At 42.3% G+C, this 23848-nt stretch overlaps 1 protein-coding gene across 1 annotated transcript in view; it reads left to right on the forward strand.

Moving 5' to 3' along the window:
- The window catches only part of AVEN (apoptosis and caspase activation inhibitor), a 983554-nt gene that overhangs the window by 880392 nt on the left and 79314 nt on the right, over positions 1–23848 (forward strand). The window contains exon 5 of the mRNA XM_085627912.1: positions 23602–23697. Within this exon, the coding sequence (XP_085484038.1) occupies positions 23602–23697 (96 nt within the window). The remainder of the gene's footprint in view (positions 1–23601; positions 23698–23848) is intronic.

Below are 23848 nucleotides of genomic sequence, written 5' to 3' on the forward strand. Positions count from 1 at the left end.
AGGTCGTAGATCAGATCAACCAGAGATTGAAGGGCTGTCGTGGGCAGAGAGGGCGGTCTATAGCATAAAAGACCTGCTACTAGAGTACCTCCTTGAGCCACGATGGAAAAGCCCATAAGCTCAAACCCTGCTATCTTGGTAGTCACCAATTCGGTCAAGGAGATAGAATCTCTGAAGATATAGCCTACCCCACCACCCCTGCCTGAGGTGCGGGGGGTGTGTCTTATCAAGTAGCCTGGCGGGCAAGCCCATCCCAATTCCATGCCACAGTCCTTCGTGGCCCACGTTTCAGTCACGAACAGTATATCTAGCTGTGACGATTCAATTAATAAAGCAGTCTCAGCGTGGTGCTTTATCAAAGAGCGTGCGTTCAACAAGCCGCAAGACAATGTCTTATGCGGGGTGATGATGGGCTCGGGCTCTAAGTCCTCAGTGAAAGCAGGGTATGGAGGGGCAGGAGCGCCAGAGGCGCCCGGGACGTGAACGGGCGCAAACGGGCCTACCTCTGGCGCACCTCCGGCGCATCTACGGCGCCTCCGCTGCACGCATCCGCTGCGCGTCTGCTTACACATCCTAGTTATAGTATTACGCCGAGCGGGCTTCCGGCTGCTCGAGCCTCTAACCCCAACCAATATGGCGCCTGAGAATCTCCCAGAGCGTCACTACCTACCCAAGATGGCGGACGAATCACCAGGACCAGGGACCCCACTAACTCAGTCTCGCAAACGCGGCTTGTGGGGGCACAATTTACATGCAGGTAAGCCTATCTAATCCCCAGGTGACAGCAGTAACAGCGCTCAGAAATAAAACAGCAAAATACAGCTGCGCAATTACAGTGACGCAAATTTTTAAAATATCGAGCTGTGCAAGTTAAAAGCAAGAATCCGAAGTAATGCGCGTGATGGCAGGAAAAGGTCTGAAAAACGAGAGCTAGGAGCAGCTTTTATAAGCTCTCCAAGTGCGGGCTTCCGGCTGCTCGAGCCTCTAACCCCAACCAATATGGCGCCTGAGAATCTCCCAGAGCGTCACTACCTACCCAAGATGGCGGACGAATCACCAGGACCAGGGACCCCACTAACTCAGTCTCGCAAACGCGGCTTGTGGGGGCACAATTTAAATGCAGGTAAGCCTATCTAATCCCCAGGTAACAGCAGTAACAGCGCTCAGAAATAAAACAGCAAAATACAGCTGCGCAATTACAGTGACGCAAATTTTTAAAATATCGAGCTGTGCAAGTTAAAAGCAAGAATCCGAAGTAATGCGCGTGATGGCAGGAAAAGGTATATATATATATTCACTTAAAAAACCATAGGTTTCACACATGTTATAGTTAGCTGGGCATTTCCCTCGTAAAAAAACAATGAAATTCCCCCGTTATAGTTAGTGCAGGCAACTATAACTCACGCGACCGCAATCCGCTGCTGATGACGTCAGATATTACATCACTGATGACATATGTGTCTTTCTGAAAAAAAAAAGTAATATATGTATAGCTAAAGATGAATGGAAGAAGACATGGGTAAATAAGTGTCTAAATACAGTGATGTAAAATCTGACGTCATCAGCAGCGGATTGCGGTCGCGTGAGTTATAGTTGCCTGCACTAACTATAACAGGGGAATTTCATTGTTTTTTTACGAGGGAAATGCCCAGCTAACTATAACATGTGTGAAACCTATGGTTTTTTAAGTGAATATATATATATATATATATATATATATATATATATATATATTCACTGAAAAAACCATAGGTTTCACACATGTTCTAGTTAGCGGAAATTTTACTGATAAAAAACCAGTGAAATTCCCCCGTTATAGTTAGTGCAGGCAACTCTAACTCACGCGACCGCAATCCTCTGCTGATGCTAATACTGTATTTAGACACTTATTTGCCCATGTCTTCTTCCATACATTTTTAGCTATACATATATTACAAATATTTTTTTTTCATAAAGACACATATGTCATCAGCAGAAGATTGCGGTCGCGTGAGTTATAGTTGCCTGCACTAACTATAACGGGGGAATTTCACTGGTTTTTTATCAGTAAAATTTCCGCTAACTATAACATGTGTGAAACCTATGGTTTTTTCAGTGAATTTGCAAGGTTTTTTAAATGCTAATTCCTAACTATAACGTGTGTGAAACCTATGGTTTTTTCAGTGAATTTGTATGGTTTTTTAAATGCTAAGTTACTTTACGCCATTCGTGGCGTGCGCGCCCACTTAACGCAGTTCGTTCCGTGCGCGCACGGTGCGCTTCGCGCACCGTGCGCGCACAGTAAGCACAGTAAGCACGCGGTGCGCTTCGTGCACCGCGCGCCCACTTTACGCAGTTAGTGCCGTGCACGCACGGTGGGCACGCGGTGCGCTACGCGCACCGCGTGCCCACGTTACGCTAGATGGGCCATGTACGCACGATGCGCTTCGCGCACCGTGCGCACATGGAGGACATATGATGCACTTCGTTTTGAAAGGTAATATTTTAATTTTTCGTAATTTTTATAAGCCATGCACAATTTGCACACGGGGTGGATGTGTGGATAATTTTTTCTTTTATTATTTTTGTTTAAAATAGTCTAGTTTATCACACCTCTGATAAAGCCATGCTCAATTGGTGGCCTGCGGCCACCAATTGCACACGGGGTGGGGAGAGTGTGGATAGTTTTTTTTTTTAATAATTTTTTACCGTACGCGTACGGTAAGCGTAATCGGCGAAATTAGCGAAAAAATAAAAATTGCATTTTTGGCCTTGGGGGGTCTTTGGGGACTCCCTCAACATGGCTATGTGTGTGGGAGCTGTCTAAACAGCCCCTTTACATGTTTTTTGGCTTTATTTTACAACCTAACTCTCAGTGCGAGAGAGAAAATGGCGGCCGCCGCTTCCTGGTTTCGGCCGATTCGAATGTTTACTAAGATCTAAGAGCCAATCAGAATCGCGCTCGCGCACGCCACCGTACGCGTACGGTAAGCGTACCGTAAGCGCACCGTAAGCTGGCTCAGATATATATATTGATTTAAAGGTTATTTTCTCAGAATCTACTGAACAGATTTACACCAAACCTACAAAAGGCACTTCCTTGACCTGAGGACTACCTCTCTGCCAAATTTCTAGTAATTCTGTTCAGCCGTTCGGGCTGTAGCCCTGTCTAAAGGTCCTATGGAAAAATGCATGGGAAAAACGCGTTTTGGGACCCCCCTTTTATCTCAGCCCCCGCTTGACGAATCCCCCCGAGACTTTCAGGGTAGGAGCGGAGCGTAGCGCCCCACCTATTTTGAAAAATTCACGAGGATTCGTCGACCGGCGCCAAAGTTATTCAAAATAGAATGTTGAGGATTTCCTATGGAAACGTGGTCCTAACTATAACTACCTACTGGCGACCGCCAGTAGGTAATATATATAATATAATATATATATATATATATATAATATCGCCAGTAGGTAGTTATAGTTAGGACCTATTTTCCATAGGAAATCCGCAAATATATATATATTTTCTTGTGAAGGAGTTTGCTGGATATAGTTTCCACGTCAGCCAGAGACGTGGTACAGAGGCCCCCGCTCCACAAGTGGCCCGGACTTCACTGGCTCTGTCTTGGCAGTTTTGGGTTTTCCGAAGAATCGGATGGTCTGGGCCCGCCTCAATGTTTGGGAAGAGAAAAGGGCGGTTGTGAGGTATTCCACCTCATGTAGGGCGGCATGCATTGTCATTCTGCCCCTGTTGAATGGACTCCTGAACTTAGAGGCTGAAGCGGTTGGGGACCCGAGGAGGCGCTTTTCAATATCAATACAAGCAGGAAAATGGTTTTAAACTTCGCACAATATCTTGCATCCTGCGCAACCATTTGGCAGAATTACCCCCATGCATCACCTACCTGGAAGCATTACAGTGCATTCTGGGCTGTGCAGTCCACAAGAGATCCGACGACTGGAAACAGGTGACCTGACACTCGTGGGGGCTGAGCACGCTCGAACAAATAAAAGGGTGGCAGGACTCCTACAATGCGAAGGGAAGCCTCCTGAATTCTTGGGCGCTGAAGAAGGCAAATATATATATATATATATATATATACACACACTCAGCTCACAAAGTCCCTTTCTCCATCCGGGAAGAATGGCAGCGGCACTCGCGGGTTTGGTTTTCGGGCCAGTTTATTTCTTAGCGCTTAACAGACGCGTTTCGGGTTCTCCCTTCGTCAGTGTGTAAACAATATACAATGCGCGGCGCCATTTTTTACATACAAAACAACATATTTCCGGGAATTGCAAGGAAGGACCAACCCGCCTCTAAAGATTTTTGGGCGCCATCTTGGAGTGTGCAAGCGCTGCATTGAACATACACCGTTGTATTCAATATATACATTATGAGCATGTCATTCACATTATTAAACAAATATTGTATTACAAAGAAAGAGGAGGGTAAATTTTGTTTAATCACAACTTACTCTGAAGATGCTGATTCCCTAAGGAACATCTTTCGAAAAAACAGGCACGTCTTGAAAAGGGATATAATCATTGAGAAGGATATTCCACCGGTCCCATTAATGACTTTTAAGAAAGCCAGGTCACTTAGAGATAACCTGGTCCATAGCAATCTAGATAACCCTGCAATAAGGCAAGGTACACTGAGTGAGCTGAAGGGATTTTATCCCTGCGGTAAATGTAAGGCCTGTGCATTTAGCAAAAAGGTATTGAGCTATGAAATCAAGGGAATGAAGACACGTAAAATCATTAATAAATTCATGACATGTCAAACTACACATGTGGTCTACTGCCTGATGTGTCCTTGCAAGTTAAGGTATATCGGCAGTACTATACACAGTGTAAAGACAAGGATTTTAGAGCACATGCGTGCAATTACCAACAGAGACATGAGTTATCCGGTGGCGAGGCACTTTGCTATAAAACATCACAGCAACAGGAACCTACTCCAATACTTTGGGTTAGATCATGTACCACTCCACATCAGAGGAGGGGATAGAGTGCTCAGGCTGAGAAGATTGGAGTCAAGGTTCATAATTGATTTGCAAACAAAAAATCCAAATGGCATGAACAGTGGAGAGGAGTTAACAGTACACCTGGGGACCTAGTCCATTGGTAAAATATAAATCCCAATACGAAATTCGACAGTGTAAATCTCTGAAAACCTCTTAAACAAATTAAACATAGATGGGTTTTAATTTGCCGATACACGGCTAGAATAACGAGCACTACGAAGGACAGGGCGGTTCAGTGGAACCGCCAATAGCCGATCCACGGCAAGATTTGAATAATGAGGGACGGGAGTGTATAAATAAGGTTGCACATATATGTAATACAATATTTGTTTAATAATGTGAATGACATGCTCATAATGTATATATTGAATACAACTGAATATGTAACACGGGGCACCACCGTGCGAGCAGCACCCGCCAGCGAGTGATCCGTTTTGAAAGGTGCAGCGGAGCAATTATACATATATATATAAAAAAAAAAATATATATACATATATATAGTTTCCAATAGTCCTGTGTCGATTGCACAACACCAACAGGTACAGACCACAAGATGTGCCATAAAGTTTCTCCGTGCTTTTATTACTCCAAAGTCAGCATGACGCGTTTCGGCTGTGTATACACAGCCTTGATCACAGCACTCTTTTATTTCAATTAAACACAGGAAGTCTGTATTCTTTCAGGAAGTCTGTAGCAATTGCCAAGTGCATTATGGGGCATGCAGTCCATGAAACAATAATCCCCATGTGGGGTGCCCACCACTGAGTTTGTTGAAGCCAAAAATAAATAAATAAAAGAAGGCTTGAATGCAGCCAGTTGCCTGCCGCTCTGTTATTGAAAGGGTCCATGAGGAAGGGAGCAAATCCCGAAACGCGTCGGACCAGCTGGAGGGGGTGCGTGTATGGAGCATCGTGCCTGACAAGAGCCTTACTCTATCTGCCCAGAGTGCCGGCCACGGGTGTGTTTCTTTTTTCAAATAAATTGTGGCTTTAACCCGGCCACGGCATGGCACCGCTGCAATATCTTTGCGGATACCGCGCCTGTTACACTTGGCAGGTATGCGGTTTGGGTGGCCTGGAAGCTGCTTGTGGAGGGCTGTTAGCGATGTTTTTTCACCCCTTCATTGGTTTTTAAGAACGTTTTGGCTTCAACAAACTCAGCGGTGGGCACCCCACATGGGGATTATTGTTTCATGGACTGCATGCCCCATAATGCACTTGGCAATTGCTACAGACTTCCTGAAAGAATACAGACTTTCTGTGTTTAATTGAAATAAAAGAAGGCTTGAATGCAGCCAGTTGCCTGCCGCTCTGTTATTGAAAGGGTCCATGAGGAAGGGAGCAATTCTTGAAACGCGTCGGACCAGCTGGAGGGGGTGCTTGTATAGAGCATCGTGCCTGACAAGAGCCTTACTCTATCTGCCCAGAGTGCCGGCCACGGGGGTGTGTATGTATATATATATATATCTATATCTATCTATCTCCCCCCTGCTGGCGGTCCCCAGTAGGTAGTTATAGTTAGAACCTAGTTTCCATAGGAAAAGCGTTTTTTGATTTGCTAATAACTTTGGCGTCATTTGACGAATCTTCGCGAAATTCTCCCCCAAAAAAGTCTATCCAGGTCCGCTCCTATCCTGAAAGTTTGGGGGCGATTCGTCAAGGGGGGGTCTCAAAACTCGTTTTCCTCATGTTAATCTCCATAGGCACGTTTGCAGAGTGGTAGAGAAAGGGGGCCATGGCCTCTGAAGATGTTTTAGCTATCCTACTTTGTGGGACTTACTGGAGGTAACAAGAGGGGTATTTGGCCCCCAAGGACATCCTTGGCGGCCACCTTCCCAAACTATTACCTCCAGTCAGTCCCACACAGCAGCATTGGTAAGTACTCGTACCAGGCCATGCCCACTTTGCCCACCACTCTTCAAATGCACTCCCTGGCACGCTCTTGGATGGGGATTGAAGTCCCCTTCACTGCTGGGGGTCGTTTAGGGGCCAACTAGCCTACCTTTTACCTCCAGTAGGCCCTGTGCAGTGGGATTGGTGAGAGGTAGACAAAGGCCATGCCCCCTTTCTCCACCACTCTGCAAATGCGCCCTCTGGCGCGTTGTAAATTGGGGGATTAAGTCCCCTTGAATCCTGAGGGTCCCTGGGGTCCAACTAGCCCACCAGGTACCTCCAGTAAACTCCACAGAGCTGCGTTGCAGAGAGGTGTAAAAAGGGGAGTGGCCTAGACCACTTGGAATACAGTGGAAACACCTGCATACACTAGGGAACACTATGCGTTGGGGTACCCCTGTGATTAGCATGACCTCCTCTGTAAGGCCCTAGGACATAATAGGGCAGGGAGATTAAAACTACCTCTAAGTCAGAGGTGCAGAAATATGCTACTTTAACCACTAGTCTTGTTTGCAGAGTGGTGGAGAAAGCGTGCTGGGCGTCCAACCAATGCCCAGGAATTCCGCTGCGTAGGACTTACAGGAGGTACCAGGAGGGATTATTGGCCCCCAAACTCCCTCAGGACTAAATTGGACTTCATACCTTCAACACTTCCTGGTTTGGAGTGTTGACGGACAATTGGAATAAAGCTCGTGATGGAAAGGGTCCGCGGATCCACCGCGCCTCCATATATCAAAACTTTTATTTTTTGATTTTCTCAGCAACTACTGAATGAATTTACACCATTTAAAAAAAAAAAAAGGTCTCTTTCTGAACCAAGGGCTACCTTTTTGCCAAATTTGGTGTAATTCCGTTCAGCAGTTCGAGCTGTAGCCGTGTCTAAAGTTTCCTATGGAAAATAACATGGAGAAAACACGTTTTGGGACCCCCCTTTTTTCTTGGCCCCCGCTTGCCAAATCACCCTGAAACTTTCAAGACAGACGCTGATCGGAGCGCCCCACGAGTTTTGAAAAGTTCGCGAAGTTTCGTCATTATATATATATATATATATATATATATATATATATATATAGCTTCTCGATCCCGATAAAGATAAAGGCTGTCAGATAGGGCGGTCCATGCAGGGGTAATCGGCAGCCCCTCAATATAATGCAGCAAACGATTTCGGGTAAGAAATCACACGGACACCCAGGAGATTTGCAGTTCAGAATGGTTTAATGACTGCAAACACAACGCGTTTCGGCTTTCGCCTTGTTCACGCTCATGGCGACATTTTTTGCATAAAGTTAAATACAAAACCAACGTGTAAACATAGAAAACAGACTGCTGAATCCAGTCATGGTGAAAATTATAATGATCAAAGTGGCAGCCATCTTGGCACTGTCAAATTCGTACACAAACCAACTGAAAATAAAGTCACCGTATTTACATTATTTACAATATTAACAAGTGTTTAACTAGAACGGGAACATCTTTGTGTAATCTCGATACTGATGATATAGATATTTTGTATGCCTTATCATCTATGAATGAAGAAAATGGTAGTGGTACTAACTTAAATTTGGATGAGTTTGCTATTGATTCCAATGTTAATCCAGGGAGTCATTTTAAACCAAAATCGGTCTTCTTACCGAATATCGAATGTGATGCGATTGAGGTATTTGAGAGGGGTGTTCTTACTGATTTGAAAAAACTGAGGTACATTAAGACCCCGGCTGTTAATAAGAACCTAACTAAGGAACAGATTGCGGCACTGAATAACCTCAAAATAGACAGTACCATCGTTATTCGACATTCTGATAAGGGTGGTAATGTCGTTATCCTCGACAAAAAGTCCTATCTGCAGGAAGGTTATAGGCAGTTAGGGGATCGATCATGCTACTCCATTTCTGACCAAAATTCAATTTTGCAATCCAATCACCAGTATGGAGAACTTTTGGTGGAGTGGAGGGAAAAAGGATTATTGGAATGGGAGGAATACAATTACCTTAAGTGTCCTCATCCAAAAATCCCAGTCCTGTACCTGCTCCCAAAGGTTCACAAGGATCCTGTTAATCCTCCAGGGAGACCTATAGTCTCCTCTATTGGCTCCCTGTTGGAAAATACATCCCATTTTATTGATCACTACCTACGTCCATTTGTGGTCAGTCTACCTTCATATCTACGTGACACTACCCACTTCCTAACCAGCATTGATGGGATTTATTGGGAGCCACAATACACCTTGATTACCCTTGATGTAGGTAGTCTATACACCAGCATTGAACATCAGCTAGGTTTAGATGCCATAAAACATTTCCTGAAGGCACGATCGATCTCTCTGTTAAATCATTCACACATGATCTCAGATATGATCGAATTCTGTCTTAAAAACAATTTTTTCCTTTTTGATGATGTCGTCTATCGGCAGTCACAGGGCACGGCCATGGGCACCTGCTTCGCCCCCAGCTATGCTAATTTATTCATGGGCTGGTGGGAGGAGCAGGTGGCCTTTCAATTGGCCGAATTGTCTAACTGTGTCCTGTGGCTCCGATATATTGATGACATCTTCTGTATCTGGAATGGGGATACTGATTCAGCAAAGTCATTTGTAAAAAAACTGAATGATAATAATCTGAACTTGACCTTCACGGAAAATATAAGCAAAACATCAGTGGAATTCCTGGACATTGTTGTACAAATTGAGGGTCATTCGATACAAACACAGCTGTACCGCAAGAAGACTGCTGGTAACAGCATCCTCAATGCCTCTAGTGCGCACCCTCGTAAACTAGTGTACAGTATCCCTTACGGGGAACTATTGCGTGCCAAACGCAATTGTAGTACCGAAGGAAGTTACCATAAGGAGAAGGCAATAATGATCCAACGCTTCAAAGATAGGGGCTATCAACAAACAACTATCAGTGAGGCTTGTAAAAGAGTAGAAGGGATGTCACGGAAAGATCTTTTACTTCCTACTAAACGTACATCGGACACAGAGAATTTGCGGTTTATTACCACCTATTCAGGACAAGCGTACAAGCTGAGAGCGATTTTGGATAAACATTGGCATGTACTGCTTACTGATAATCATCTGCAAAAACATTTGACGAGTCATCCCCAGGTTACATTTAAAAAGAGCAAAACTCTGAGGGATGAACTAAGCCCTAATATGGTCACAGAATCGGTGAAACCCTTAGTGGGCGGCCGTCCAGGGTTCAGATGCTGCAGATGCTGCAAGGCATGCAAATACAGCTCTGATTGCACGATGGTGCAATTTTCAAGTATGAGCAAGGAGATTAAAATCAAGAAATCTCTTACTTGCAACACAACCTACTGTGTTTATGCTCTGATATGCCCATGCAACTTGGCATATATTGGCAGCACTATCCACCGTGCCAAGAAGAGAGTGCTTGAGCATATCAGAGCTATACGTCACAATAATAGGCAATACCCTGTAGCCCGACATTTTTTCAATGAACATCAACAAAATGAGAGGTTACTGAAGATGGTTGTTGTTGATGCAATATATGATAATGTGCGAGGAGGTAATAAGTTACTACAGTTAAGACAATTGGAATCGAAATATATAGTTAATTTCGAGACTATGTCTCCCAAAGGTCTTAACTCAAGTGAAGAACTATCAGTACATTTACATACCTGATGTGTGAGTAACTGTTAAATTGTGCTACATTGAGTGTTACCTGTTGGCTTTGGCAATTTTAATGTTTATACTAATTTCATTATTTTTTAGGAAATGGCACTACGGGCATGAACAGACCACTGATGTCACTAAGTACTATGTTATTCTATGTGGCCTATTTGCTTTTCAAGTTGTCAATGAGTGAGCCCATTTAGATATGTGCAGGAACCACTTATAGGTTAGATTTTGTCTGCAGAGTTATTTGTTCAGCAATCAACTCTTAGATTTTGTCTAATGGATTTATACTAATTTGTATATATTGATATATTATGAGTCCTTTTGGGTTTTGACAAACTTATGAGTGCTTATTTGCCCACTTGGGCTTAAATTTATTAAGCGGGAAACTTTACGAACAATGGTAAAATTTATTTACCTAGCTGGGCCACTTTTGATCGGATTTTCATAGTGTGCAGATATTTGGGTCATACTGCCCACTTGGGCAGCGGACAAACATTATAAACACTTGTTAATATTGTAAATAATGTAAATACGGTGACTTTATTTTCAGTTGGTTTGTGTACGAATTTGACAGTGCCAAGATGGCTGCCACTTTGATCATTATAATTTTCACCATGACTGGATTCAGCAGTCTGTTTTCTATGTTTACACGTTGGTTTTGTATTTAACTTTATGCAAAAAATGTCGCCATGAGCGTGAACAAGGCGAAAGCCGAAACGCGTTGTGTTTGCAGTCATTAAACCATTCTGAACTGCAAATCTCCTGGGTGTCCGTGTGATTTCTTACCCGAAATCGTTTGCTGCATTATATATATATATATATATATATATATATATATATATATATATATATATATATATATATATATATATATATATATATATATATATATATATATTCGTCTAAGATGCTGCCTTGATTAGAAAGACGAAGAACGGACCCAGACTTCGGTGCCAATCACGGTGATTTTATTTAAATTTCTCTGAACCAGTCCGACATGACGCGTTTCAGCCCCCACTCGGGCCTTGATCACATATATGTATTTATATATATATATATATATATATATATATAAACTTATCGAAAAACCGCTTGGTTAATCCTGCCGCGTCTCCAGATCAAAGGGCGCGTCGTCTTGTCAGACCAACCCCGCAAGGTCCGTAATGAATTTCCACGAATTCCTTAATAAGGATTGACGACGCCGTGTCTTGTGCTGCAAAATAGTTTTATTTGTCAGCTGCTGGACGCGTTTCGCCTGACCTGCAGGCTTGCTCACCAACATTTTAAATAAAGTTTTTTCACCAATTTAAATGTGCTCAGATCAAAACGGAAGTCACATGATGGACTACATAAACAGTATAATGGAAAAAAGACTCGTAGTTTTTTGTAATCCAAATAATTACACATTACTTTTCTCTGCACACATAATGCCTCAAACATGGATCATTTGTTCATGTTAGTACATTTTGAATATTTTGATTTAGCCCCAGTGGGCTTTATAACTCAAAAGTTTATATATTAAAACCAACCAACATAATTGATACGGCTCGTGCCTGAAAATCAGCGCTTGGTATATACAACACTTAAAATATCACATTTCATCTGCTGAACATGTGTTCTTTGCCCATTATGTTGCAATTGATAAAGCCCAAGTGGGCAGCAGTCGATACAATTATCTACAGTCTCTTTTGTGCTTCCAGTAGTATGTGACTTTCTTCTAATACTTACTACAAATTAACCGTGCTCAAATGTGAAAAATGGTTAAAAACGGAGAAAGGGAGTAGTGCATTTTTCAATACCTATTCTGTTTACAGATGTGTGTATAGATCTTCTTCTACATTCAAACCTGCAGGGGTTTTGCAGTTTAGTTTTATTATGTACTTGGATTCCATTTTCCTCAACTGCTTCTCACGGTTTCCCCCTCTCTCATTTGGTTTAACAGCATCTATTACATAATAGGTTAGGCCCGTTATGTTTTTTTGGTGGTATCGTTCAAAGTGGCGTGCCACTGGGTACGTTCTGTCTCCATTTTTGACTGCTCTTAGATGCTGCAACACTCTCTTATGGACTGGTAAGATCGTGCTGCCCACGTACCTCAGTCCACACGGACACTGAAGCACGTAGACAGCATGGTCTGTCTTGCAAGTATAGTGACCTCTGATTTTAAATTCTTTACTTGCTAGATTTGATGTATATTTCGTGGTGTTAGTCCCATGGATGCAGGCTTTGCATTTTGTGCATTTGATAAAACCTTCTTTTTTGTTTAACCACATTTTGGACGATTTAATGGGCACCTTTTTCATTACATTACTAACCAACATTTCTTTGAAGCGTCTCGCTTTTCTGAATGTTAGTTGGGGCCTTCTCTGCACGATTTTACCCAGCACCGGATCATTTCTGATCAGATGCCAGTGCTTGGATAATATGTTTCTCACATGTGTGTGCTGTGTGTTAAACGTGGTTATCATCCTGCATACATTCACATTTAGAGTTTCTTTTTTCTTTTTTGTGTTGCTTGTCTTAAATAGAATATCTTCTCTGGTTCTTTTTTTAGCTTTCAGAATGGCTGAGTCTATACACTGATCTGGGTACCCTCTCGCCTGAAATCGTGTTTGTAAAATTTTCAACTCTGCATCACAGTTGTTTTTGTTGCTACAATTACGGATTGTTCTGAGGCTTTCCCCATAAGGAATACTGTTAATTAAATTCCGGGGATGGAAGCTTTTGGCGTGTAGCAACGTGTTGCCTGCCGTAGGTTTACGGTATAACACTGTTTCTACTCTACCCTTGTCAATATAGATGGTAAGATCTAGAAAATTGACTGTGGTGTCACTGATGTCACTTGTAAATTTTAAGTTCAGATCATTGTTCTGTAAATGCGCAACAAAGTCTATTGCAGAGTTTCTGGAGCCTTTCCATACGATGAACAAATCATCAATGAATCTGCTCCAATGCATCACATTGTTTTGCCAAATTTCTGGGTACATTTTTTGGATCACCTGCTCCTCCCACCAGCCCATATGCAAATTCGCAAAGCTGGGGGCGAAGCAGGTGCCCATCGCTGTGCCACATACCTGATGGTATAGTTCACCATTAAAAAGAAAGTAATTATTCTTTAGGCAAAAAGCTGTCATTTCTATTAACATCTGGGTGTGTGCCCAGAATTTTACTGGTCGATTGCCCAAAAAATGTTTGACTGCATTTAAGCCATCTTCATGGCGAATGCTGGTGTATAAACTTGTCACGTCTATAGTTACCAATAAAAAATCACTTTCCCATGGCATGTCGTATATTCGTTTCAAAAAATCCCCTGTATCCTGGATATATGATGAAAGACATTTTGTTAGGGGGCATAAAAAAGAATCTACAAACTTGGAAGTATTAGCTAGTGCACTACCAATAGCCGAAATTATAGGGCGGCCTGGAGGGTTCAATTGGTCTTTGTGTATCTTCGGTATTCGATATAACACAGGTGTTACTGGGTTACTGATTTTCAAAAAATTCATTTCCTCTTGCTTCAATAGACCCCTTGTGTACCAATCTGATAACATACTGTTATACAAAACATGACTGTCCTGCATAGTTGATTCAGATATTTTGACATAGTTCGAACGATTGTTCAATTGTTTGTTTGCTTCCAGTAAGTATTTCTGTTTGTCCCAAAGTACCACATTGCCGCCTTTGTCAGCATTCCTCACAATGCAGTTAGAATTCATTGCTAATTTGTTGACTAAGGCAAGGTATTCACGTTGTTGTTTTGATACAGTTTCTTGTTTAGACAATGTTTTAGTACATAGTTGTTTTAAGTCATTGACTACCAATTCACTGTAGATGTCAACTGCATCCTTTCCAGTCATTGGGATAAATTTAGAGGTTGGTTTGAAATGCGTTGGATCATTGCTGATGATATTGATGCCTTCACATTCTGCCAATGATACTGCTCGATCAATATCCGCACTTGTATTTGTAGATGGTTGAGAAGAACATGGTTGTTCCTGCAAATTGTACAAGTCTAACATTAAGTTCATGTCCTCTACTACTAATTCTGTGATTGTTTCCGATGTAGAGGGGTCTTCATTTGATAATGTCGTTTTCGCGTTGTCACTGAAGTATTTCTTCAGTTTTAGTGATCGAGTAAATTTGAAAACATCGAGTCTTGTTTGAACGTAATTGAAGTCTTCTTTAGGGCAAAAAGATAGGCCTAATTTTAAAATTCTTTGTTCTTTTTCAGATAATTGTATGTTGGTCAGATTTACGATTGTAGCCTTGTCATCATCTGTTATTTCCTTTTGTTCTTGGGCTGCTCTGCGTTTTCTGAATAATTTTGTGCCCTTCCTCCTCTGATATATATATATATATATATATATATATATATATATATATATATATATATATATATATATATATATATATATATATATATATATTCATATATATATATATATATTCATATATATATTCTTCTGGCGGTCACCGGTAGATAGTTATAGTTAGGACCGTGTTTCCATAGGAAATCCGCAACATTCTATTTGGAATAACTTTGGCACCGGTTGACGAATCCTCGCGAAATTTTCAAAATAGGAGGAGTGCTCCGCTCCGACCCTGAAAGTCTCGGGCGGATTCGTCAAGCGGGGGCTGAGAAAAAAGGGGGGTCCCAAAATGCGTTTTCCCCATGCAATTTTCCATAGGGACCTTTAGTCCAAGGTACAGCCCGAACGGCTGAACAGAATTACTTGAAATTTGGCAGAGAGGTAGTCCTCAGCTCAGGGATGTGCCTTTTGCATATATGGAGTCAATCTGTTCAGTAGTTCCAGAGAAAATTGCAGTTAAAAGCACATACATATCTATAGCCGCGCACCGTGCGAGCACCCTAACGTGCGCGAGCGTAATTCTGATTGGTGGTTACATGTTAGTCAACGTTCGAATCGGTCAAAATCAGGAAGTGTCGTACACCATTTTGTTTGTTTTCAGTGCGAGAGTGAAAAAGGAAGGTGGCGAACGTGAAAAGGGGGCAGGGTGGAGAGTTCCTGACCCCCTAGCCTTTGTCAGGGGGTCCCTGAAGGACCCCGAAGGCAGAAAAAAACATTTTAAATTTTTTTTGTAAATCGCGGGGGTGCGCGCCCCGTGCGCGCACGGTGAAACCCCCCCCCCCAAAAAAAAATATATATATTTTTTTTTTAATATGTAGTTTATTGTAAAATAAATATATAAAAAAAATAATAATACATACATAACTTAGCATTTAAAAAAGCGTACAAATTCACTGAAAAAAACATAGGTTTCACACACGTTATAGTTAGGAATTACCATTTAAAAAACCTTGCAAATTCACTTAAAAAACCATAGGTTTCACACATGTTATAGTTAGGTGGATATTTCACTCGTAAAAAACAAATGAAATTCCCCCGTTATAGTTAGTTCAGATAACTATAACTCGCGCGGCCGCCACTCTATCACAAGGATGATGTCATCAGTGATGTCATGAGTGATGCCACTGACCATGTCATGAGTGATGTAATATGTGACGTCATCAGCAGTGGATTGCGGTCGCGCTAGTTATAGTTATCTGAACTAACTATAACGGGGGAATTTCATTGGTTTTTTACGAGTGAAATATCCACCTAACTATAACATGTGTGAAACCTATGGTTTTTTAAGTGAATATATATATATACACACACACACACATACATGTGGTAAAGGCATGCATTGTAAAAAGTGCGTGGTAGTGGCATGCGTGGTAAAAGCATGCGTCGTAATGTACAACCGTGAGATGCATTGAAGCTGATCCTGCATAGAACAGCTTCCTACAGTGACCCCCGAAGTGAAAAGAAGCCATATTGGATTAGGATTTAACTTGAGACTGAAGTGTCACAATCTTAGGTTGGGAAATACTTACGGGGTGGGAGGCACAATATGGGAATGTAAGCCATCTCGTAACATCATTTGAATCTCACAGTCTCGATTAGAAAAGAAACATCGAAACGAGGCGTGACGCAGTGTGGAGCACATGGCGGTGAACAACACTGGCAGAAGCGTAGTCCCCGTGCTAAATGTGAGGTTCTGTAGCAATCCGAACCCGTGTATTCAGTATCGTAGTACTGACACGATTTTGGTACCAATGAACCGCAAATGATCCATTATATGCATGACAGTGTTTTTGCTGCGCAACTAACATGAATTCACTGAGAAATAGGGCATTCTGTTGTTAAGTCATGGCATCCATTTTAGATACGGCATCCATTTTGTTTCTTGCCCTCACATAGTCAATGAACGGGCGATGACCCCGGCAGAATCACCTTGTTAAGGACACGTAAGCTCGAGCCCCGAGAAAGGCTGACGCTGCATGACTAGGCAGAATCAAGCCGCCTCCCTTGCCTGAGGCCAGTCCTGCTATACTGGTTCTCGTGTCCATTGTCCTGACTGAGAGGCCGAAGACGGTAGCCATGCCCGTTTATGATCCATAAACACCTCTTATCCTACTTTTCAATCCTTTGCACCTGGCTCTACTCCTCTCCTTCTGGGCTTTTACAATGGGGAGGTTACGATTTTTATGATGGGGAGGATCGGGCAAAGAATGGAAAACTGACAAGGGGACCTGATCGAATACCGAAAACCTACGACTAATTATTGTTTGATGTCTATCTATTGTCTGTTTGGGATACCGGGTTGGGCACGAGAAATATTCGTGTAATGTTGCCTAAAGACATATTTCGTGTATTTAAGGCGCAACCCACTTAATGCAATTTGAACAGTCTCGTAGATTCTGCCTCTGTGTGGTTCCTATGACTTCTGTGTCCCTGCAGTAAATAAACCTTGGTCTTTGACGCCACCATCGAGAAACCCGCGTCTCTGTTATTTTGTGCACCGAGACAGGAAGGAACTCAGGGGTCTTCGGGTGTTGTTTCCCTGACACCTCTGGACTCTTAAAAGTCCAGAACCTCAAATGGGATCCAAGTGCAAGTGCTATTCCTTGATTTATAAAACAAGGGGTTTAGCCCTTTGTAGGCCCGGGAGGGTCTATACCCCTGCTTGTAATCAATTAAAACTTCATTCAGCAGAATTGCATATTTATGACATCATCTATGATTCAATTACTTTCCGTTTAATAGTTCAGAAAATGTGTTTTTGCAAATAATAAAAAAAACCTTGTTAAGTTGAGATAAATGATAATGTATTAACCCAAATTCTTTGTTTTACTACCCATCGCCCTTGTTAACTGGTTGAAGTATTTGTTATGCGGAACTGAAGGAAATTGTTTGTGTAAGCAAGCAAAGGAGTGCTAGCTTAATTCAATAAATGACAATTCTTTTCAGTGGCAGCTGCTTGTTTTTCAGTTCTCACCAGCCAAACCTCACAAGCTGCCTGGTTGCGAAAAACCTATTGTGAACTTACAGTGGGCTTAAAGCACACCCGCTTCTTACCATTGGTTGCCAATACGGTCACTCCCATTTCCTTGCTTCTTATTCGATGGCTCATATTCCTCTTCTTGTGTTTGTCCGTCCTCTAAAGCATAGCCTCTTTACCATCCTTTTGAGTAGCTGACTTGTATTCGTCATAATTAGTCAACAATTTTTTTTCTTTTTCATTTAGCACTCCATGAAAGTCCATGTATTTTTTAGCTCTTGCCCTCTTGTGCTGCTTCCCACCCTTTAAATCTCCCCACCCCTGAGTTTCTCCACATTTCTCGATGTTGTGAGTAAAAGCACCAGTGGCAGCTGGCATGCCCCGAGGGCGATGGGGCACATAAAATAAAATGCCACTTACCTTTCCTTTAAGCGCAACGTCCTTCTCGATCCTTCTCTCCTCGAGGCAGGCAGGCTCCCGACTCCCAAGCAATTCCTGGCATTGCTCTCATGCAGCATGAGAGCAGTGCTAGGATTTGCGGGAGTGGCCAATATCAGCGCTCACAAGAGCACTGGAGACCTTTGCTTTCTCTAACCCAGCTGTCTTAAGACAGCTGAGTTACAGAGGTTTAAAATGTGCATGCCTGGCTGGCCGCCGCAAGACGGCCAGCCAAAGAAACATACGCATTCTAAACTCAAGAGCACAAAGCTCCCTCTGCTACCACTCATCAGCAATGGCCTGCCCCGTCCTGACACTCAGTTTGGGACAGGTTGGCTCCTGAAAAACAAAATGGTCATAAATACATTTTATTACCATTTTATTTTTTAGCTCTGGCCTGGGGTTTTGTTTGTAGGGCGGAGCCGCCCCTAAAAGCACAGCAACAGGATTATTTTTAGTGGGGTATGGCTGAAGAGCAGAGCATAATGGCTGTTTATTGCTTTATCTCCTGCATTCCACATAGTGCATGAAAGGAAAAGATTTGGCCCACAAAGACTTTTAGGACGCTGAGGGAAGAACCATCTGCTGCAGTCACTAAGCTGGTCTCAGAGGCAAAAGGTGTACTTAGCATGTCACTTCTCCTGGAGTCCCATAAATTTGCTCCCTGAGCTACTTTAAGCCCTAATGGCTGAATCCTGTGGAAAGCATATTATGTCTTGGTAAGCACTTCTGTTAATATTTTGACACCTTATTATTTTTAAAACTCTGTTCAGAGATTCCTGAGTGTAAAGTATTTGAAAAATAAACTATGCTATTTATGAAGGTTGAAAACATTGAATTTAATGTACTGTTTTGAGACACATACAGGTGTTTTTGCTTTTCCTCCAGTCTTTTTATTTTATTTTCTTTTACTCTTTTTTAAACAGTACTTTACAGATAAACATTGGCAAAGTCAACAGTTGATACTTGCATTAAATTGGAGAGGCTTTTTTTATTTGCCAATGCTTGTTTTGTATCGGTTTCAACAACGTAACTACTAGACCCTATCACATTTCAGCCCTCTTTGCCAACAGGAATATTCTTACCCCGAGAATCCATTCTGCATGAGACAAACGCTGCGATGGCAAAGTCCAAACAAAAAATATGTCTAATACGGTGAAGAGGGTAATCATTATAAAATAAAGTAGGATTGCCAAAAGCAGGAAAAATTGACTGAAACCTTCCTAATCACAGAAAACAGCAAATAGATTGAAAGGGAATGAACTTGTAGATGTGCTGCAGCTATCTGAAAGTCTGCCGTAGAGTGCCTGAGTTGTGAAGATTGGGAGAGGAGAGCCCAGGGAAGAAGTATAAAAGATTCAACTTCCCAGAGGAAGGACAGAGCGCAGCTAGAAGCGGAATAAAATGTACCTACATGTGCATTAGAATGGGGAGGAGGGCAGAATCAGGAGTAACTCACGTACCTATTGGTATGTTTCTTTGAAAGATCAGAAATAGCTCTTCCTTAAAGGAATCTAGAACGGTGGTGCTGCATAGGCTTGGCTTCATTGTATGTCTAACCGCGCAGAGCCCACATTCACCGTTCTCATGGATTTCACCATTAAACAGTTCCAAAGTGCCTAGTTAATCGTCACTTATAAGGCAGAAAGGGAAAACCATTAAGGCTGGCTTTATTCGAAATGATTAAAATGCATTTTCTGATTGCCTGGTATTCCGCGACAAGTCCCAGGTGGGCCCTCTGGTGTAAACGGCGGGGAAGGCTGCGAACCAGAGGGCCTTGTCGAAGCTTAGAAGAACATTTTCCCAGACAGAGAGCACACGGTGGGGAACCAGGTGCCTTCCAAAGCCGCGGCTGCCAAGTGGCACCGATTCAAGGCTTCGCTAAACACAAATGAGACATGAAAGCTAAACAGGAGCTCTGAGCGGCGGCCATTTTGTCAGCAGAGACTGAGTTTGCTCATAGACAGCTTTGCAAGTGAGAGTTGGTTTTAATGACCTTTTTATTCGATTTTGGTTCCTTGTACTGATTTGTTAAATGTATTATTCACTTTTAGGTGTAAATACAAACTTTCCTCTTAACTCTTAAGGCGCTCCTATAGAACTGAAGTTTTTTAATATGGGTGTGCCAAATGTCACAGACATTTGGTACAGCGCCAAATCACTTTCATCGGTGAACTTCAGAATCAAATTGAGTAAAATTCTAATGGCGTCTTGGCTCCACAGAGACACTCATGCATCACTTAACATTTGCCTATGGCGGCGCAGCTGCATACCAATCACACACCTTTTGTCCTAAACTTGTCGCATGTCATTCCGATGCGTGTTCGAAGGACGGGGGCGTTCAAATGGTGGTGAGGCCCACCAACTTGCTGCACTGCAGGTATGGAGACAACTAGGGGAGTGGAGCTGGTATGCAGCATCCAGTACAAAACGTTTACTATTAGTAACTCCGTCCCTGGGGTTGATCCAGCGTTAGGCCTTTTTTTTTTTTTAGTTATGTTTATTTACACAGCATTTGATTAGACATGGTCATAACCACGAAGGGTAATTAATGGGCGGCAGAATACACAATTTATTTATTTAAGAAAATACGGCATAACCTATGCAAGAAAGTTAAACAACAAACTGTTCAGTGAAGAGCGAGGAAAATTGAATTTTGTACAAAATAAGGAGAAGGTATCTGAAAAATCTCATGCAAATTGATGCTCATTGCGGAAGGTCAGGAAAGAGCTGTCCAAAGAAACACTCCAAAAGTTGCAAGAACATTGGGATTGGAACCACTTTAGTAGATAAAGCAATGCTGAAATCAGGCTAATCCAACATAGGTGAAGAACTGCTAGATTCATGTCTGGGTTTTCAAAATAACCAATGACTGTAACTGATTTTTATTTAGATCCATTTTATGTAAATTTATTTTGTGTGTATCCTGAAAAACTAGCATCGATCCAGTCGTCCCTGGAACTACATTGGACATCCCCTATTTAGAGAAAGCGACTTTTGCTAAACTTACTCTGACGGCCTGGCGGAGTATTGGCCATCAAAGTAGGGGGATGATGCGCCGGTCTGTCCTATTTTGGGCAGACTGTCTGATGCCCTTTTTTAGGTCAAGCCTGGGCAGCACATGTGCTGCTCTGTGGCTTGCTGTATTGGAGTATGGAATTGAAGCCCCGCCTACTCTCCGCCCAGATTTGTCATTGGCTTGTGTCATTGCCCTTTGTAAATGCTGGCTTCTGATTCGCTAATAGGCTTGTTAATACCTCCTTAGTACCGCCTTGTCTTCATTTGTATCCTCCCATGAGGACTGGCCAGATTACTTCGGTTGTTACACAGTACGTCTTTTTTAGTCTATAAGCACAATTTTCTTTAATGAGTTTCTCCTACTGCAGGCACGACAAGCTTTCCTGCAACACTCAGCGCGCCATGCGTGCTTTTTCACTTTCCGAGCAGCCCGGGACAATAGCGGACGCTTCTTTGAATAGGTCTTGCATTTACAAGAGTTTGAGCTACTGGCATTATAAATGACAATGCCTTTTATTTATTTGTTAATTAGCATAACAGATAAATAAAAGGCATGGTCATTTACAATGCCAATAGCTTAAACTCTTTCAAATGCGAGACTCATTGCATTGCAAATGCTTGTTTTGTGTGTTACCTCCAGGGCAAACCTTGCCATTATGAACAGACTAATTAAAATATTAACTCCAACACTCCGGGGAAAAATTCTCTGGGTGTGGGGGTCATTGATTAGTTGTTTTTCAAAACCAAACTCCCACTTGGGGAGTTTGTTTTTGACAAACAAATGGTTTGGTGGACTGCAAACAAAACCAACAGTGGCCGTACTCAAAACATTTGGTACCTTCAGAGGAACCACCATGATCGCCTCTTCCTCTAAAATCACTGCTGGGTCAGCGGTGGTCTGTAAATGTCATAGGCTGTAGACTGTCAGGGTGGTAGACGTAATGCCCTCAGCCACCCTGACTGCATACCGCCTGCCAAACCCTAAGCCAGAGGCATATCGTCATGTCATCGCATTTAGAATAAAGTGTATTGACAACCTATAAGCGCAGCGTGAGCCTGTAGTTAATGTGTATGTCTCTTATGCTCCTGCACCCACCCGCATGGCACTTTGAGTACTGTTGTGTGAGTTGTTGACCCACATCATTTGGAAAACATCCTTTTGCAGGGATTTACTATGGGACTGACAAGATAGTGCTACATAAGGGGACATTTTACTTTGGTTCCTTGAAAATTTTAATGAACAAATAACAGGATGTCTGACATTCATCCCATGACATTTATAAGAGGCATACACATTCACTGCAGGGTCATTCTACCCTTTTAGGGTGGCAATTCTCCTTCTTCCAGATTCGATGACATGATGATATGTCAACATGGGCCTGTTTTAGGGATCTGGCAGGAGTTAACGCTGTCAATCAGGGTGGCGAGGGCATTAATCCCGCCACCTTTACAGACTACCACCTGCCAAATTTAGAGATCCCCCACCAGCCCAGCAGTGACTTATAACTTCAGAGAAAGACCTGATTTGGAGAAGACATACGTATTACCTGTTTGTATCTGTCCTTCGAGAAATTGATCTGCAAATGTGATTGCTTTGCTAGAGATTGAGGTCAAGTATAACTTTTAATCAAACATATCTAACTAGTGAAATGACCCTTCCCCTTGAGTGATGAAGAATCTCTTAATGTGGGGTGATCACTTGGTACCTGGTAACAACTCCCATCTTACTCCTGGCAGTGTGGCATCTTTCAACTAGGTCTGTACTTGTAATATAACCAGTGGTGCCAGAGTGCACTCTGATGTAGGTTACTGACAGTCCATCTCATGGGCCTCTCTCTTGATTATTACAGTCTGACATCCTCCCGCTGAGAGGAATTTTGATAGTTGGAACATGGAAAAAAGGCCTTTACTATAATTTTGTAACAGCAGACCTAATAAAACCATTAGCTGGACTTATTCACAGTAGTGTATAGTCACTTAGCGTTATCAGTAAACAGCCTTCTAGCCTTGTTTGTGTCCCATTAGCTCCACTTTTGAAATAAAGAATTTGCATGATAAGAGGAAGCGGGTATCCTAGGGTTGTACTTTGTCTGAATAAATGAAATATGCTTGTTTATTGTATTAAAGCTCTGCTCAGAGGCATGGTTCCCTCTCTTAGTTCATTACAATACAAAGCAATAACTTTGACTATATCCGTAATTGAAGTCTAGTCTGGTTGTTTAGTATGAACTTGAACTTGTTTCATGCTGTGTGTTGTGCTTTATTTCAGATATCTGCCCTGCATGTGGACTGCCAATCCCTGGTTCTGGCTTTGCAGGAGCTGCCCCTGTATCTCAGGGTGAACGTGGAAGCTGAACTTGTCCAGGTAAATTACAATGCAGTGATATCTAAGCACTTAAGTGCTGAGCTCTTTGATTCAAAGTCTCTCTTTAAGTGATTTCATTTAAGACCTTTTCAGCCAGTGTCTTGGTGAATGCATAAAACATGCAGCATTGCTCTTGTCTTCTTTTTGTGAC

The sequence above is a fragment of the Triturus cristatus genome, chromosome 9 (assembly GCF_964204655.1).
Source record: "Triturus cristatus chromosome 9, aTriCri1.1, whole genome shotgun sequence".
Classification (NCBI taxonomy): domain Eukaryota; kingdom Metazoa; phylum Chordata; class Amphibia; order Caudata; family Salamandridae; genus Triturus; species Triturus cristatus.